General features: G+C 44.6%; 1 protein-coding gene across 1 annotated transcript in view; it reads right to left on the bottom strand.

The window, feature by feature from the left end:
• The window catches only part of LOC311328364 (uncharacterized protein), a gene marked incomplete at its 3' end in the record, with an annotated part of 61044 nt that extends 43585 nt beyond the window's left edge, over positions 1 to 17459 (bottom strand). Inside the window, exons 1-3 of the mRNA XM_084462343.1 lie at positions 15797 to 17459; positions 4375 to 4548; positions 2882 to 3055 (exon numbers count right to left, since the gene is read on the bottom strand). Coding sequence (XP_084318469.1) covers positions 2882 to 3055; positions 4375 to 4548; positions 15797 to 17310 — 1862 coding nt within the window. The 5' untranslated portion in view covers positions 17311 to 17459. The remainder of the gene's footprint in view (positions 1 to 2881; positions 3056 to 4374; positions 4549 to 15796) is intronic.
• Between the last annotated feature and the right edge of the window lie 238 nt (positions 17460 to 17697).

The raw sequence follows: 17697 nt of genomic DNA, 5'->3' as shown, positions 1-17697 counted from the left end.
CATGACTGGGGACTGGGCGTGTTAAAGTCATTCTAACACTGCCCTTGATGTCACTATAGGCTACTGCAGACTGGCTCTAAATGACACTTGAACAGTCACCCTGTTTAAGTTTTCCTGACAGAATAACAACATTTTTTCCCCAAAGCAGGAGCTTGCGCTTAACCATATTTCTGAGTATCTCCTACAGACTGCTGATAACCGTTCCTGACCAAAGAAGGGAACAGGGAGACCAGACCAGAGGACTCTTTTTTTTGCTCTTCTGTTTTGTCTTTGTTTGTCTCTCTCATCTGTGGATCCACAGATGGAGCACTTCATCAGCCTGTGCTGGGGGAGCGGGAGCGCCGAGGTGAGCCCTCCAGCAGCACGACCCGGGCCGACCCTACGTGGAGCAGTACAGGGATGGACCGGGTTCAGTTCAAGAGCCTGTACGTGCTGCTGGCGCCCTGGCTGTGTGGTGTCCCACCGCACCTTCACCCTGCTGAACCAGGACAGGGACTCCCTCCTCACCCTCCGAGAGCTCGCTACAAAAGCTGCGGCTGTCTCTGCTTCCTCCCCTGTGCTTTCTATACTCTCTGTACCATCCACAGACCCTGACAAGATTCCTCCACTGTCCCTGGCAGACATTTCTGACCTACAAGCATCTGCTCCACCTGCGGAGAAAAAGAAATGGAGGAATAAGTGCACATTCCACCACCAAACTAACCTGTATCTAGGGCCTAATGACAAACCTGTACTACCTCGTTCATGTTTTCATTATGCTTTCAAACTAGCCCACGGGCCAGATCATGTTTCAAAAAACAGGGGTGGCGGAGGATGTTAACAGATGTCTTCAACAGAGTGAGGACCGCCATTTCCTGAGGCTAAGGAGGGGTTCCTGCATCACATCTCTCCTGGGGATTGGGTCCTGGTCCACGACCACAGACGAAGGAGCTGGAACTCGCCGAGGTGGCTCGGGCCGTACCAGGTTCTACTCACCACGCAGACAGCGATCTGAGAGGACTTCGTGGACCCATGCAAGCCATTGCCGACGGGTCCAAGCAGCAGAGGACGGTCCACCAGGGGATCGCAAACACCAGGAGATCAGAATGCAGCTGAACCAGAGGGCTCAGAGGCCAAAACCATGGGCCATCACACTGTCCTCTCCTCTGACGAGGAATCGGAGGAAAAATGACCTTGCTGGTCACCTCCTCACAAGATGCACCACACACGCACACACACCTGCACACACTGCAACTAACATTGAACATAACTGATTTCAAACAACGCGACATTGAAGTTGCGAACTAGAAGAGAAGACGCCTTGCATTCCCCAATGACATTCTATTGCCCAAAAGAGAAGTGCCACCTAAATGACTGTTGGGATACACTGTGAACAAGAGTGACCTTGAACTTTGAAATAATCTGAAAAATATCATATTTGTTTACAAGAGTTACAATGGTTGAAACATGAGTTGATAAATAAGTTTGGGTTTTTCCTCTAAATTGACCAAGAGGTTTTTTGCCCTTCTTACACTGGTAACCATTTTATCTTTTTTTTTGCCTTGTTAAATCAAGTTTTTTTTTTTTTGGTGAATGGTTGTCCACTCTTAGACTATAAATAGTATATAATCATGTCATCTTTTTTATCTTGTTTCCTGTCAAATTTCTGAAACAAGGGGTTTTGGTGCGTGATTTTGCACGTGGAAAGAAAATAATAAAAAAGAGAATTTTTTTCTTTTTTTTTTGCTCCACCTAGTGGAGAGATTATTTCCTTTCCACATGTATAGCATAGCTGACTGTTTACACTGTGTTTGGATTTTATATTTTATTTTTGTGTACCTGTTTCAGGCACAAATGGGGGATTGTCCAGGAATTTACATCCAAACACCTTAAACCTTTGTCTTTGTAATTCATCACCTCCCCCCAAGTCCCCTGCAAACCCTAGTTTCAGTCTCCCCTTTGTAAATGTAAAACACCTCAACCCTCCCCCTTTGTAATTGTAAACACACTCTGCCTAGCTTCAGTCTCCCCTTTGTAAATGTAAAACACCTCAACCCAGCTCTTCCTCATCTCTTTGTTTAAGTCAGAAGGGCCACACCTTCATCTTCCTCGTCCTGATTCAGACCTTTGTTTCCTTTGTTTGTCACGTCTGTACTCTTGGCCACGCCTGCCATTCATGTACAATGCAGTAGCCAATCACATCCTCAAAGCGCCGTACCTGTGTTTTGCTTGAATATAAGACTGGGCATGACAAGCTTTGAATTCACTTCTCTGACTAACCACCCTTGCTGTGTTTCTCAGGAAGTCCTTGCGGCTCGTATTTGATTTTCACAATAAACCAGACTCAACCTTTTGAACGTATCTTGGTAAATCTTTTGACTAGACCAGTCTAAAATAACTATCACATGCCACTTAACAGTATTTGAGCAGTTTGTGGATTACTGTGCAATCTGTATGAGTGTGTATGTGCTTGTGCTAGGTGCATAGAGGCGAATTCAAATGGGCCCCCTAAATATATGCGGCCCCCCCAAAAACCAAAATGAACAGGTGTCACTGCCTCTAAACTTCAGCCCCTGATGCTTTTCCCTCAACCCCTAATGATTTGGGATCCTAGCAGCGCCCCTGTTTTGTACCTAATCCACATTTGTATTTAGTCTTGATTGTGTCTTTGTTCCTTCAATAAAGGACCCACCCACCACCTACAGTCTCTATATGTCTGTATGTATGCTTTGAGATGATAGTCCCTATTTTGTCAACTCTACTGTATGTACTGTAGTCCAAAGATAATTTCTCAACTTGAATGTTGATGCTCAAAACATCCCTCTTCAAGTACAGAGATGTTCAATTACTTAGACATTTAAATCCCATCATTTAACATGTGAATATGCTCAGGGATACAGACCTCAGTTTCTCCAGTTTGCAGTGTGGACTCCCCAGTCCAGCAGAGAGCAGACTCACTCCTGAATCCTGCAGGTCATTGTTACTCAGGTCTAACTCTCTCAGGTGGGAGGGGTTTGAGCTGAGCGATGAGGCCAGCAGAGAACAGCATGTCCCTGTTAATCTGCATCCACTCACGCTGAGGAGACAAGGACAAGTATTAGCAAACATTTTAACCAGTAATCAGTGCTTTGAGAAAGCGTGTTTTCATTGGCAAAACACATTTTCAGACTAATAAAGTACAGAAACGGGTAACTTCACTCTTCACTTCAGTCTTCTGTGATAGTAGCTTTGCTTTCTGTATAATTTAACTGTGACAAAGATGACATTTATTCTACAAACAAACACTGCTACACTAGTGGTGAAAAGGAGGAATGACAGCTATATTGTCTTGCTCTCTCAGACTGAATTATAAACAGACTGACTCATTCTGGAGCTAGGAGAGAGAGTGCTGCTGCATCTAATATGTTTTAGTCATGAGCAGGTTTTTAATTCCTCTAATGCAGGCATTCCCAAACTGTGAGGCGGGCCTCCCCCAGGGGGCCCCAAAGAAAGTCAGGGGAGGCGCGGAGGGATGGTTAGAAAAAAAAGAAGGAAAAATATGTTTTTTATTTTTGAAATGTCTATGGTTTTTATGAATGAAACGTGATTTTAAAGGTCAGAAGATTGAAATAAATAATGGGAGAGATACTATAATATTATACTAAATTTGTGGATAGTGCAGAGAGAGCCTCCCCCCGCAGGCATGAATATATTGTGCGAAAACGTCATAATGTTAACTAGCAGCAGGTGCCACCGAGCTAACTTAGCTGTGTAACGTTATGGGCTAGCTGACGCTGCCTTGCAAAATGGACACATTTGGGGGGTTGGGGGGGCGTGGGTGTGTCACTGTTTTCAGAGGGGAGTCCCACATTGGTGGGAGTTTGGGAACCCATGCTCTAATGAATACTCAGCATCCAATCAGCGTCCTGATTGGCTGGACACTATGGACCTGAGTCAGCTTGGAGGGTGCTAAGGCTCTTTGGACAGGACATGTACATTTACCAACATGCTATAGCCTACTTACTACTTGATACTTCATCATGTACACCTGGGCATGTTTTACACATCTAGGCATGCTAAGGAGTGAACTTTTATACACTTTGTTTATTTGCACTCTTGTGTATTGGGATTTTGTGTATATTTCTACCCAATTTACATTTGTATTTCATCTTGATTGTGTCTTTGTTCCTTCAATAAAGGACCCACCCACCACCTACAGTCTGTATATGTCTGTATGTATGCTTTGAGATGATAGTCCCTATTTTGTCAACTCTACTGTATGTACTGTAGTCCAAAGATAATTTCTCAACTTGAATGTTGATGCTCAAAATATCCCTCTTCAAGGACAGAGATGTACAATTACTTAGACATTTAAATCCAATCATTTAACATGTGAATATGCTCAGGGATACAGACCTCAGTTTCTCCAGTTTGCAGTGTGGACTCCCCAGTCCAGCAGAGAGCATCTTCACTCCTGAATCCTGCAGGTCATTGTTACTCAGGTCTAACTCTCTCAGGTGGGAGGGGTTTGAGCTGAGCGATGAGGCCACCACTTCATATGAGGCTTCGTTGAGGACATATCCAGAGAGTCTGAAATTACAAAGTAAACATGTATGACTTTTTGTTCCTTAATGACATTCTCATCTTAATAATATGATTTTTATAATATACACATGTCATATGTAGCCTAAGGCTTAATAAAGGGTACCCAGCTTTCAATAACTCGTAGGCTACCTCATCTCTGGCCAGTGACCTACAACATTCCTAGCCTTCAAACCAATACGCCAACCTCAAGAGGAGAAGCTTCTCAAACGTTTAATTTGATAGCCTACAGTATACAGCATGTTATATTTTGATATGGGGGAAATGAAAACATAGCTAAAATTACAGGTTTTAAGCTCACTGTTGATGTACAGGCCTAGAAGATGATAGAACAGTCAGCTCTCAGCCCGCTGCATGCTGTAGGCTACATGGACCAATACAGAATATAGTCACTACTGATCACTTTTCAATCATGTGTAGGAGCCTAAATGAAATTAATAGTGAAATTAAAGTCCTATGTTGCAAAAAAGGGCATTTTTAACTTGTGGCCATCCACAATGATATGAATCGATAACTGACGCAGCTTCTAGGTGATGTATCCGTTGGTAGCATACGATTTAGAGAAATCAGGAGTAGGCTAGTTTGGGCTAGTTTGCTGCACCACGACAGAGGTGACTGCATTTGCACCTTTTCCTGAATAATAACGAGGAATGAGGGTAGGAAAAATACCTGTTTCCATGGCGTTTGTGCTTTCAGAATAACTGATTCAGGTTCACACCTTATGGGCCTCTATACATAGATTACACTTGACCAGTATTTAGTCCTTGATCTTGAGGAGGGAGAAATAGTGTTGGTGTTTCCATGGCAGAGAGCTCCCGTTGTCAGAGCCATAGACAGAGCTGCCAGCCGTGTAGACGAGGGATTGTTGATGCATTGCGCACGGGTACTTTCTAACGTGTTACTCCTCACTGGATGTATGTATGGTGCAATTTGAGGAGGTGGAAACATGCCAAGCACTGAGGTGGCAGTTTTTAAAAGTTATAGGGGGGTCAGCTCCAGCTGGTTCTGACCAGTTAAAGACCGAAAATCTATTTTAGAAGATCAGAGAATAGATGGGAGTCAGAATGCCTCACTGAATAAAACTCATTACACATAACATATAGGGGAGACACACAGAGCTCAGTAAAGAGCATTCGTGCAGAGCGAGGTGCACGCGTGATCACACGCAACAACAGAGCTGCAGAGCACGGGAGAACACGAGAGCACTGAGAAACTACCACACAGCTCTCCCAGAGCACGGGAGAACACGAGAGCACTGAGAAACTACCACACAGCTCTCCCAGAGCACGGGAGAACACGAGAGCACTGAGAAACTACCACACAGCTCTCCCAGAGCACGGGAGAACACGAGAGCACTGAGAAACTACCACACAGCTCTCCCAGAGCACGGGAGAACACGAGAGCACTGAGAAACTACCACACAGCTCTCCCAGAGCACGGGAGAACACGAGAGCACTGAGAAACTACCACACAGCTCTCCCAGAGCACAGGAGAACACGAGAGCACTGAGAAACTACCACACAGCTCTACCAGAGCACGGGAGAACACGAGAGCACTGAGAAACTACCACACAGCTCTCCCAGAGCACGGGAGAACACTAGAGCACTGAGAAACTACCACACAGCTCTCCCAGAGCACGGGAGAACACGAGAGCACTGAGAAACTACCACACAGCTCTCCCAGAGCACGGGAGAACACGAGAGCACTGAGAAACTACCACACAGCTCTCCCAGAGCACGGGAGAACACGAGAGCACTGAGAAACTACCACACAGCTCTCCCAGAGCACGGGAGAACACGAGAGCACTGAGAAACTACCACACAGCTCTCCCAGAGCACGGGAGAACACGAGAGCACTGAGAAACTACCACACAGCTCTCCCAGAGCACGGGAGAACACGAGAGCACTGAGAAACTACCACACAGCTCTCCCAGATGCTGACACGGCGAAGTCCACATAGTGTCAGCTAACAAGATAAGCGCTGCTTTAGACAGGGAGTAAACATTCAAGCTGTGTAGGCAACTCGACCAAAAAACCTTGGATGATAACAGAACTTAAATGAGCATTGTGTGGGGCTCATCAGTAGCTGGGATATATTTTGAGTCTGATACTTCTATATATTTAAGCAATAAACCACGAGAGGCCGTGTGTAATAGTGATTTTATAACAGCTAGGGGGCGTTGTTAGGCACGACGCAAAGCGGAGTAAAACCCCCCTAGCTGTTATTAAATCACTATAACACATGGCCTCGAGTGGTTCATTGCTTTTATACAACGGTTACTACATCTATTAGTGTAAAATAAACACACAGCAATGTAAAATATTAAGATTTATTCAAAACGAAGCATCATTCCCTCAATTCCGCCGAGCAAAATAGTTCCCCTAACAAAAGGGTTGCCAAGCAACAACAACAACTACAATGCTTTAATGACACACTGACCGATAGCATTCCTATATGACAGCATTCCTATATGATAGCATTCCTATATGATAGCATTCCTATATGACAGCATTCCTATATGACAGCATTCCTATATGATAGCATTCCTATATGATAGCGTTCCTATATGACAGCATTCCTATATGATAGCATTCCTATATGATAGCATTCCTATATGATAGCATTCCTATATGACAGCATTCCTATATGACAGCATTCCTATATGATAGCATTCCTATATGATAGCATTCCTATATGATAGTATTAATTTATGATAGCATTCCTATATGATAGCATTCCTATATGATAGCATTCCTACAGAACACTCAGTTAGCCTACTGTATTAAACTTCTACTTGTCCCAACAGTTACCAGATATAGACCCGGCGACAGTTACAGAGATAGAAACTATAAATAGATAGGCTTTGTTCATAAAAATTAAATTACAACCAGACAGCTAGTGAACAAGGAGTTTGAGAACAAGGTAGGCTCATCTAATGTGTGAGATGAGCTACAGCAATGGGTCAATGAGTAGCCTAGTATTACTGCGCCCTCTATGGGCGTGCGAGCGGTGGTGCGGAATGCCGTAAAGCATCTCTTAGAATATCGCGGGTCAAGTTACATTCTTATGTTCTCACATCTTTATATGATAGTATTAATTTATGATAGCATTCCTATATGATAGCATTCCTATATGATAGCATTCCTATATGACAGCATTCCTATATGATAGCATTCCTATATGACAGCATTCCTATATGACAGCATTCCTATATGACAGCATTCCTATATGATAGCATTCCTATATGATAGCATTACTATATAGAGAAGAGAACTAAGATGGCCGCCGCCAAGATGGTCGCTGCCATGCAGCGTCGGTGTTATGTGGGAGCGTTTGCCCGCATTAAACCTGTGATTTACCACACTAAGGATGGAGATACAATAGTTGAAGATGAACTGTCTTTCTCCTGATAAAGTCGAGAACGCTCGACCAAGACAATATCGTTAAGATAGTTAAGACAAGTTTCAGTTCCCAACGGATTGAAGCCTCCAAGGATGTTATGGCGGAGCTGTTCCCAGATAGCCAACGCTGGTCTTCTCACAGGGGAGAGAAGAAAGACGAAATCTACGTCAAAATGTGTTTGGCTGTTTTCAAGGAGAAAGGGGAACTTGGACCAAGATTTGTGTCCCATTTTTTAGATGAATTGCCTCCCGTTTCATTCAAACATGTTGATGTCTCTGCGTTACTTGGAAGAATGCAGCAGATTAATGCAGACATAGAAACTCCTGAAGACTTCCCTCACCTTGCAGGCGACTGCATGTGAAAACCTGCTGGAGGTATCTGGCTCCCTTAACCAGCGACTGTTGGCGGTGGAGTACAGTGGAGAACCGGTAAAGGTGGAGAACCGTAAAGTTACTGGTGAAGGAGGTGATGTTTCCTCCATGGTGGCCCACCTGCCTGCGCCTACTACTCTGCAGCCTGCTGTGGAGGGTCCAGATCTGGTCAACGAGTCTGAACCGGGCTTGGCTACGGTGGAGGAGCCGGTGGTGAAACCGCAGACCTCCCCGCTCTGCCCGGAAAACCCCTCTCCAGGGTCAGGGGTGGTCAACGTCTGGGGAGTCCCCGAGCGTGTCTCCAGCCCAGAGGAGTGAAACTGCCCCCTGGAAGTCAGATCCCCCTAGCTGGAGTAAAGTGGTGAGGGACGGTAGCAAACTAAAGGCATTCCCAGTGAACTCTGCTCACCGTTATGCTGCAAATCCTCACGCAGCGAAATCTACAGCCAGGTATGTGCGGAAAAAGTCCAGCATTACTGGGACGGCGGAGATAACCAATGAGGAACTGTCTACGGTTAAAACGAAGATGGTCAGGGTGTTCGCTACGAAATTTTAAGTGAACTTAGATGCTGACGCTCTTCATGTCTCCCTGCAAGGGAAGATGGACCGCGAGGTGAAGTATACGAAAATCGCGACGCCATACAGCAGATTCAGCTCCTTCTGTGTTACTGCTGGATGGAACGACTGGAAGGAGATGTACGACCCTCAATTTTGGCCAGTTGGGTCAGTCATCAGGCAGTACTTCGAGCCCCGCCGGCCCAGTGGAGCAGCAGGGGGGGGGGGGGTCTACCTGAGAGAACCCCAGGGGAGATCCCTTGCCCACGGAGCGAGGGGCGGTTGGTCCCTGGTGCGGGGGTGTCTGCAGCGCCCTCTGACGCGACAATGGAGGAGACCGAGGCGACCACCAGCAGCCCTGACGGGAGTGCCACAGCCCCATCATGCGGGTTGTGTCCTACAACTCTCGTGGCCTCCGGGTCGGTCACACAGCTCCCGACAAAGCTCGGCGGCTGGTTGTGGATACGCTGCTGGATGACTGTGACGTCTTATGTATACAGGAGAGCTGGATGGCCAAACAGGATTTGGATAAACTAAACACCCTGCACCCAGATTTCCATGGAGCGGGTGAATCCACAACGGATCTCAGTACGAGAATCGTCCGAGGTAGGATAGCTGGAGGAGTGGCGATTTTATGGAACATTAAGTATGACCCCATGGTTAAAGTTGTACGTTTAAATGTGGACTGGGCCATCGGGCTTGAGTTTAATTGCAATGGAAATCATTTTATTATTCTAAATATGTATACTCCATATGAATCCTATGATCATGTGGATGAATTTGTGAGTAGGCTTGCATTTGTACAATCCTTCATTGAGGATAACAATTTGTCATGCATCTATGTTTTGGGTGATTATAATGCAGACCTGGCAGACAGTAATTCTCTATTTGCAAAACACATGCTAAGGTTCACAAATGACACTAACCTAGAAATATCAAGTAAAGTTCTCTTGCCTGACTCAAGTTTTACTTACGTCAGTGAAGCATGGAATACTACTTCCTGGCTAGATCACATTGTATCCACTGTTGATGCTCATGCCTCATTAGAAAGTATGGAGATCTGTTATGGGTTGGCCACCTCTGACCACATCCCTATTGCCATGGTTTTAAATATTGACAATGTACCCAAGTTGGTTAAGAATGAGGATGATGGTGAGGCTAAGATAGCGTGGGTTAAACTATCTAATGAGGATGTCCTCAAATACTGTTGCAGATCTGATGACCTACTGAACAAATTGAATCTGCCTATGAATGCTATCTGTTGTACTAATGTAAACTGGGAGGACTCTTCCCACTGTGAGCGTTTATGTGGTTTGTACAATGATATAGTGAAAGCTCTACATGAGGCTAGCAGGTCTTTATCCACTCATCCTAGGAAGACCAAGAACATCAAGCCAGGGTGGAATAAATGTGTAGCTAGCCATCATGCTGAGGCCAACGAGGCCCATAGGGCCTGGGTAATGGCTGGTAGGCCCAGGCAGGGACCTGACCTTGAGCATAAAAAGAAAACTAATGCTAAATACAAATATGCACTGCGTTTTATAATCAAACAAGAGCAGGCCCTGAGTGCTCACTCCATGGCTGACAACCTGCTTAGTTGTAACATCACTGACTTCTGGAAAGAGGTAAAAACTATCAACAGGGCTAAAGCAGCGCTCCCATGTAATATAGAGGGTGTAACAGATGCAGTGGACATAGCTGACCTGTGGAGGCAGCACTATGCAGCTTTATTCAACTGTATTAAAAGTGAGCCTTATCATGTAGGCAAAATAGAAGATGAAATTATCTATTTTGACACCAATGAGGTTTTTAATGCCATAGGACAACATACAGACAACAAAGCCAGTGGCCTGGACAACATTACAGCACAGCACTTAAAGTTAGCTGGGCCCAGGTTGGCAGTGCTGCTGTCTATCTGCTTCACAGGGCTGATGACTCATGGCACATTGCCAGACTCCATGTTGTCAGTTATGCTTGTTCCAGTAATTAAAGACAAAGCTGGTAAAGTAGGTAGTATTGATAACTACAGACCCATAGCACTAGCCAGCATTCTGTCCAAAGTGCTTGAAAAACTGCTACTTGACAGGTTAAGTGTGTATATAACCACCACGGATAATCAATTGGGCTTTAAGCCCAGGCACAGTACTGACCTATGTATTTATGCTCTAAAAGAAGCGGTAGAGACATATAGAAGGCAGGGCTCTACTATGCTTATTGGTTTCATTGATGCATCCAAAGCCTTTGACCGCGTCCACCACTACAAGCTTTTTAACAAGCTTAAGCTTAGGGGTGTGCCTAGTATACTAGTACGCATCCTAGCTTACTGGTATGCTAACCAGCGGATGCAGGTAAAATGGGGGAGCATATTATCCACCCCCTTCAGTGTTGGTAATGGGGTCCGGCAGGGGGGGCTTTTATCCCCAGCCCTCTTCAATCTCTATATGGACGACCTGTCCAAGCAGCTGGGGGGGTGCAGGACAGGATGCATGATAGGTGAGACCCTGATCAACCATTTTATGTATGCGGATGACCTGGCCATTCTATCCCCCAGTAGCGCTGGGTTTCAACAGTTGCTTAAAATTTGCTCAGTCTATGGGGTTGATTTTGATGTTAAGTATAATGCCAAAAAGAGTATGGTACTGATATGAAGGACTAAGGAAGACCTGGAACTTGAGTTTCCTGTGTTTCATCTCTCAGGGCAAACCCTGTGTGTGTCCAATAGTACAAAATACCTGGGACATATTATCACTGACACAATGGAGGATGACGCTGATATGTACAGACAGAGGAGAATGCTCTATGTCCAAGCTAATATGCTGGTCAGAAAATGTCACTACTGTACTGTTGATGTTAAAGTGAACCTGTTTAGAGCTTACTGCACCCCTCTCTATACAGCTCCCCTCTGGGTGAACTATAAGAAGGAGAGCTTGCGCAAGCTGCAGGTAGCTTACAATGACTGCCTTAGGATTCTGCTGAAGAAACCCAGGAGCACCAGAGCCAGTGAGCTTTTTTGTAACCTTGGACTCACCACCTTCATGGCCCTGTTGAGGAACCTGACCTTCACATTTAAGCGCAGACTTGACCGCTCTCTGAATGACATCATTGAACTGATGACAGATCCTGGCCGTAGCTCTGTCAGGTACTTGTCTACCATCCGGGGACACTGGCATGAGTGCCTCTTTTAGCCTTTGTGCCTGTTATGTGCTTCTAATTGTAGAAGTGTGTGTCTAATTGTTTTTTATATATTTATATATAATGTTCTGTCTTTACTATGTGGGCTACGAGCCTGTAATAAAGTTTATATATATGATAGCATTCCTATATGACAGCATTCCTATATGACAGCATTCCTATATGATAGCATTCCTATATGACAGCATTCCTATATGATAACATTCCTATATGACAGCATTCCTATATGATAGCATTCCTATATGATAGCATTCCTATATGACAGCATTCCTATATGACAGCATTCCTATATGACAGCATTCCTATATGATAGCATTCCTATATGACAGCATTCCTATATGATAGCAAGAGTTAAGGAGTTGTGTGAAGCAGACAAATATTTCTAGCTGACGGCGAGAAAAGTATTCTGCCTAAAATATCATGCTGTAGAGCATAGGCAAGTACTCTTTATATGTATAGTAAATTGTGTTTGTAACTTAATTGTGGCTCATTCAGTCATAAATTCAGAATTGTAGTGAATATTGTAGATGGATGAGGGACAAAGTAGTGAAGATGAGATCATTTCAATGGGGTTCAGTAACACAGGGAACTGTTTTAGTAAGGGGTAAGGGGGTTTAGTAACACAGGGAACTGTTTTAGTAATGGGTAAGGGGTTTTAGTAACACAGGGAACTGTTTTAGTAAGGGGTAAGGGGGTTTAGTAACACAGGGAACTATTTTAGTAAGGGGTAAGGGGGTTTAGTAACACAGGGAACTGTTTTAGTAAGGGGTAAGGGGGTTTAGTAACACAGGGAACTGTTTTAGTAAGGGGTAAGGGGGTTTAGTAACACAGGGAACTGTTTTAGTAAGGGGTAAGGGGGTTTAGTAACACAGGGAACTGTTTTAGTAAGGGGTAAGGGGGTTTAGTAACACAGGGACTTGTTTTAGTAAGGGGTAAGGGGTTTTAGTAACACAGGGAACTGTTTTAGTAAGGGGTAAGGGGGTTTAGTAAAACAGGGAACTGTTTTAGTAAGGGGTAAGGGGGTTTAGTAACACAGGGAACTGTTTTAGTAAGGGGTAAGGGGGTTTAGTAACACAGGGAACTGTTTTAGTAAGGGGTAAGGGGGTTTAGTAACACAGGGAACTGTTTTAGTAAGGGGTAAGGGGTTTTAGTTACTCAGGGAACTGTTTTAGTAAGGGGTAAGGGGGTTTAGTAACACAGGGAACTGTTTTAGTAAGGGGTAAGAGGTTTTAGTAACACAGGGAACTGTTTTAGTAAGGGGTAAGGGGTTTTAGTAACACAGGAAACTGTTTAAGTAAGGGGTAAGGGGTTTTAGTACACGGAACTGTTTTAGTAAGGGGTAAGGGGGTTTAGTAACACAGGGAACTGTTTTAGTAAGGGGGTTTAGTAACACAGGGAACTGTTTTAGTAAGGGGTAAGGGGTTTTAGTAACACAGGGAACTGTTTTAGTAAGGGGTAAGGGGGTTTAGTAACACAGGGACTTGTTTTAGTAAGGGGTAAGGGGTTTTAGTAACACAGGGAACTGTTTTAGTAAGGGGTAAGGGGGTTTAGTAACACAGGGAACTGTTTTAGTTAGGGTTAAGGGGTTTAGTAACACAGGGAACTGTTTTAGTAAGGGGTAAGATGTTTTAGTAACACAGGGAACTGTTTTAGTAAGGGGTAAGGGGTTTTAGATACTCATGGAACTTTTTCAGTAAGGGGTAAGAGGTTTAGTAACACAGGGAACTGTTTTAGTAAGGGGTAAGGGGTTTAAGTAACACAGGGAACTGTTTTAGTAAGGGGTAAGGGGTTTTAGTAACACAGGGAACTGTCTTAGTAAGGGGTAAGGGGGTTTAGTAACACAGGGAACTGTTTTAGTAAGGGGTAAGGGGGTTTAGTAACCCAGGGAACTGTTTTAGTAAGGGGTAAGGGGTTTTAGTAACAGGGAACTGTATTAGTAAGGGGTAAGAGGTTTAGTAACACAGGGAACTGTTTTAGTAAGGGGTAAGAGGTTTAGTAACACAGGGAAGTGTTTTAGTAAGGGGTAAGAGGTTTAGTAACACAGGGAACTGTTTTAGTAATGGGTAAGGGGTTTTAGTAACACAGGGAACTGTTTTAGTAAGGGGTAAGAGGTTTTAGTAATACAGGGAACTGTTTTACTAAGGGGTAAGGGGTTTTAGTAACACAGGGAACTGTTTTAGTAAGGGGTAAGGGATTTTAGTAACACAGGGAACTGTTTTAGTAAGGGGTAAGGGGTTTTAGTAACACAGGGAACTGTTTTAGTAAGGGGTAAGGGGGTTTAGTAACACAGGGAACTGTTTTAGTAAGGGGTAAGGGGTTTTAGTAACACAGGGAACTGTTTTAGTAAGGGGTAAGGGGGTTTAGTAACACAGGGAACTGTTTTAGTAAGGGGTAAGGGGTTTAGTAACACAGGGAACTGTTTTAGTAAGCGGTTTTAGTAACACAGGGAACTGTTTTAGTAAGGGGTAAGGGGTTTTAGTAACACAGGGAACTGTTTTAGTAAGGGGTAAGAGGTTTTAGTAACACAGGGAACTGCTTTAGTAAGGGGTAAGGGGTTTTAGTAACACAGGAAACTGTTTCAGTAAGGGGTTTAGTAACACAGGGAACTGTTTTAGTAAGGGGTAAGGGGTTTTAGTAACACAGGGAACTGTTTTAGTAAGGGGTAAGGGGTTTTAGTAACACAGGGAACTGTTTTAGTAAGGGGTAAGAGGTTTTAGTAACACAGGGAACTGTTTTAGTAAGGGGTTAGGGGTTTTAGTAACACAGGGAACTGTTTTAGTAAGGGTTAAGGGGTTTAGTAACACAGGGAACTGTTTTAGTAAGGGGTAAGGGGGTTTAGTAACACAGGGAACTGTTTTAGTAAGGGGTAAAGGGGTTTAGTAACACAGGGAACGGTTTTAGTAAGGGGTAAGGGGTTTTAGTAACACAGGGAACTGTTTTAGTAAGGGGTAAGAGGTTTTAGTAACACAGGGAACTGTTTTAGTAAGGGGTAAGGGGTTTTAGTAACACAGGGAACTGTTTTAGTAAGGGGTAAGGGGTTTAAGTAACACGGAACTGTTTTAGTAAGGGGTCAGGGGTTTTAGTAACACAGGGAACTGTTTTAGTAAGGGGTAAGGGGTTTAAGTAACACAGGGAACTATTTTAGTAAGGGGTAAGAGGTTTTAGTAACACAGGGAACTGTTTTAGTAAGGGGTAAGGGGTTTTAGTAACACAGGGAACTGTTTTAGTAAGGGGTAAGGGGTTTTAGTAACACATTGAACTGTTTTAGTAAGGGGTAAGGGGGTTTAGTAACAGGGAACTGTTTTAGTAAGGGGTAAGGGGTTTTAGTAACAGGGAATAGTACCACATTTCTGGTTAGAGTGCACATACAGAGACAAGGAGGGCAGCTTTGAATTGTCCATTAGGCAGCTTTGTCCATTAGGACAATTCAAAGGACAGATCAGGGACCAATTCAAAGGACAGATCTTTTCTGATCATTGCTTTCATTAAGTGTTTAGCACCTTACTCAGCACTGTGCGTTCTGTATACTGTATTTTATATTAATTTGTATTTGATTTTTTGTATTATTGTATTTTGTATCTATAATTGTATTTTTGTGTTTATAGTTTTATATCATGTTTTGTTTGGAGGGCTCCCTTCCAGAAGATACCTCTGGGTCAATGGGACAGACAAGGTTAAATAGATTGATCAAATTTTATAGAAAGATGAATACTTACATAGCCTTTCTGCAGACCTGCACAGCTGGGATCAGTCTCCTCCGCCCCTCCTGTGATGTGTTGTATTTGTTCAGGTCAAACTCATCCAGAACCTCCTCTGACATCTGCAGCATGTAGGCCAGCGCTGAGCACTGTATTGGACTCAGGGATTGGGTTGATGTCTTCTTCTGCATGTAAGCTTGGATGTTCTGCTGAACTGAATGGTCATTCATCTCCATCAAGCATTGGAAGAGATTGATGCACCTCTCTGGGGAGATGTTCTGTAATTCCTCCTCCTCCTCCTCCTTCTCCTCCCCCATCTCCTTGAGGAATCTGCTTGTTTCCTGGATGCTCTCTGGACTCCTCTCAATCTGAGGCAGCAGGCCTCGTAAGAGTCTCTGATTGGACTCAAGAGAGAGGCCGTGGAGGAAGCGGACAAAAAGGTCCAGGTGTCCATTCTCACTCTGCAAAGCTTTGCGTACCGCCCCCCTCAGCAGCTCATTCAGAGACAGCGCATCCCTCCTCCTCCTCCATGGCAACGCAGCAAGGAAGCGCTTCTTCAGTAGCTTAGTCGGAGCCAGCTCCTTGGACACAGATTTGGTCTTCCTTTTAAGGAAGGGCTCCAGTGCCTCCATGTTCTTGGTTGCGTAACAATGGTAAATGTAGACAGCTGAGAAAAACTCCTGAATGCTCAGATGCACAAAGCAGTAGACTGCCCTCTGAAAAAGCACTGACTCTTCTTTGAAGATTGCTGTGCAAACCCCTGAGAACACTGCTGCCTCTTGGACATTGAGGCCACACTCTTTCAGGTCTTCTTCGTAGAACATGAGGTTGCCCTTCTCCAGATGGTCAAACGCCAGCTTTGCCAGCTTCAGGAGAACTTTCCTGTCGGCCCTCAAGAGCTTTTGGTTGGTCTCGTTTTTCGCTCGATACTTCTGATTCTTCAGTTTCGTCTGAATGAGCAGGAAGTGTGTGTACATCTCAGTCAAGGTCTTGGGCATCTCTCCCTGCTTCTCTGTACTCAGCATGTGCTCAAGGACTGTGGAAGAAATCCAAGAGAAGACTGGTATGTGGCACATGATGTAGAGGCTCCTTGATGTCTTGATGTGTGAGATGATTCTTCTGGCCAGGTTCTCATCACTGATTCTCTTCATGAAGTACTCCTCCTTCTGTGCGTCATTGAACCCTCGTACCTCTGTCACCCGGTCAACACACTCAGAAGGGATCTGATTGGCTGCTGCAGGTCGGGAGGTTATCCAGAGGAGAGCAGAGGGGAGCAGACTCCCCTGGATGAGGTTGGTCAGCAGCACATCCACTGAGGTTGACTCTGTGACATGACAGCAGGTCTGGTTCTTTCTGAAGTCTAGGGGCAGTCTGCTCTCATCCAGACCATCAAAGATGAACGTGGCTTTAGAGACAGCAAGTTGCTCTGCATCTTCCATGTGTAGTTCTGGGTGGAAAACATTCAGCAGTTGGAGTAAACTGTACCGGACATTTCTAATCAAATTCAGCTCCCGGAAAGGAAGCACAAACATGACATCCACATCTTGATTTGCCTTTCCTTCAGCCCAATCTAAGATTGACTTCTGCACACAGACGGTTTTTCCAATACCAGGGACGCCCACAGTCAGCACAGTTCTGATGGGTCTCTCTTGACCAGGCAGGGGTGTGATGGGTCTCTCTTGACCAGGCAGGGGTGTGATGGGTCTCTCTTGGCCAGGCAGGGGTTTGAAGATGTCATTGTAGTTGATGGGTGTGTCACTGGTGGTTTGTTTCCTGGATGCTCTCTCAAGTTGCCAAACCTCATGTTCATTATTAACCCCTTGACTCTGTCCCTCTGTGATGTAGAGCTCAGTGTAGATGCTGTTGAGGAGGGTTGCATTCCCTGTCTTTATGATTCCCTCAATCACATGTTCAAACCT

Source organism: Borostomias antarcticus (assembly GCF_949987555.1).
Source record: "Borostomias antarcticus genome assembly, contig: scaffold_248, whole genome shotgun sequence".
NCBI lineage: Eukaryota > Metazoa > Chordata > Actinopteri > Stomiiformes > Stomiidae > Borostomias > Borostomias antarcticus.
This window is presented reverse-complemented; position numbering and strand designations above follow the sequence as displayed.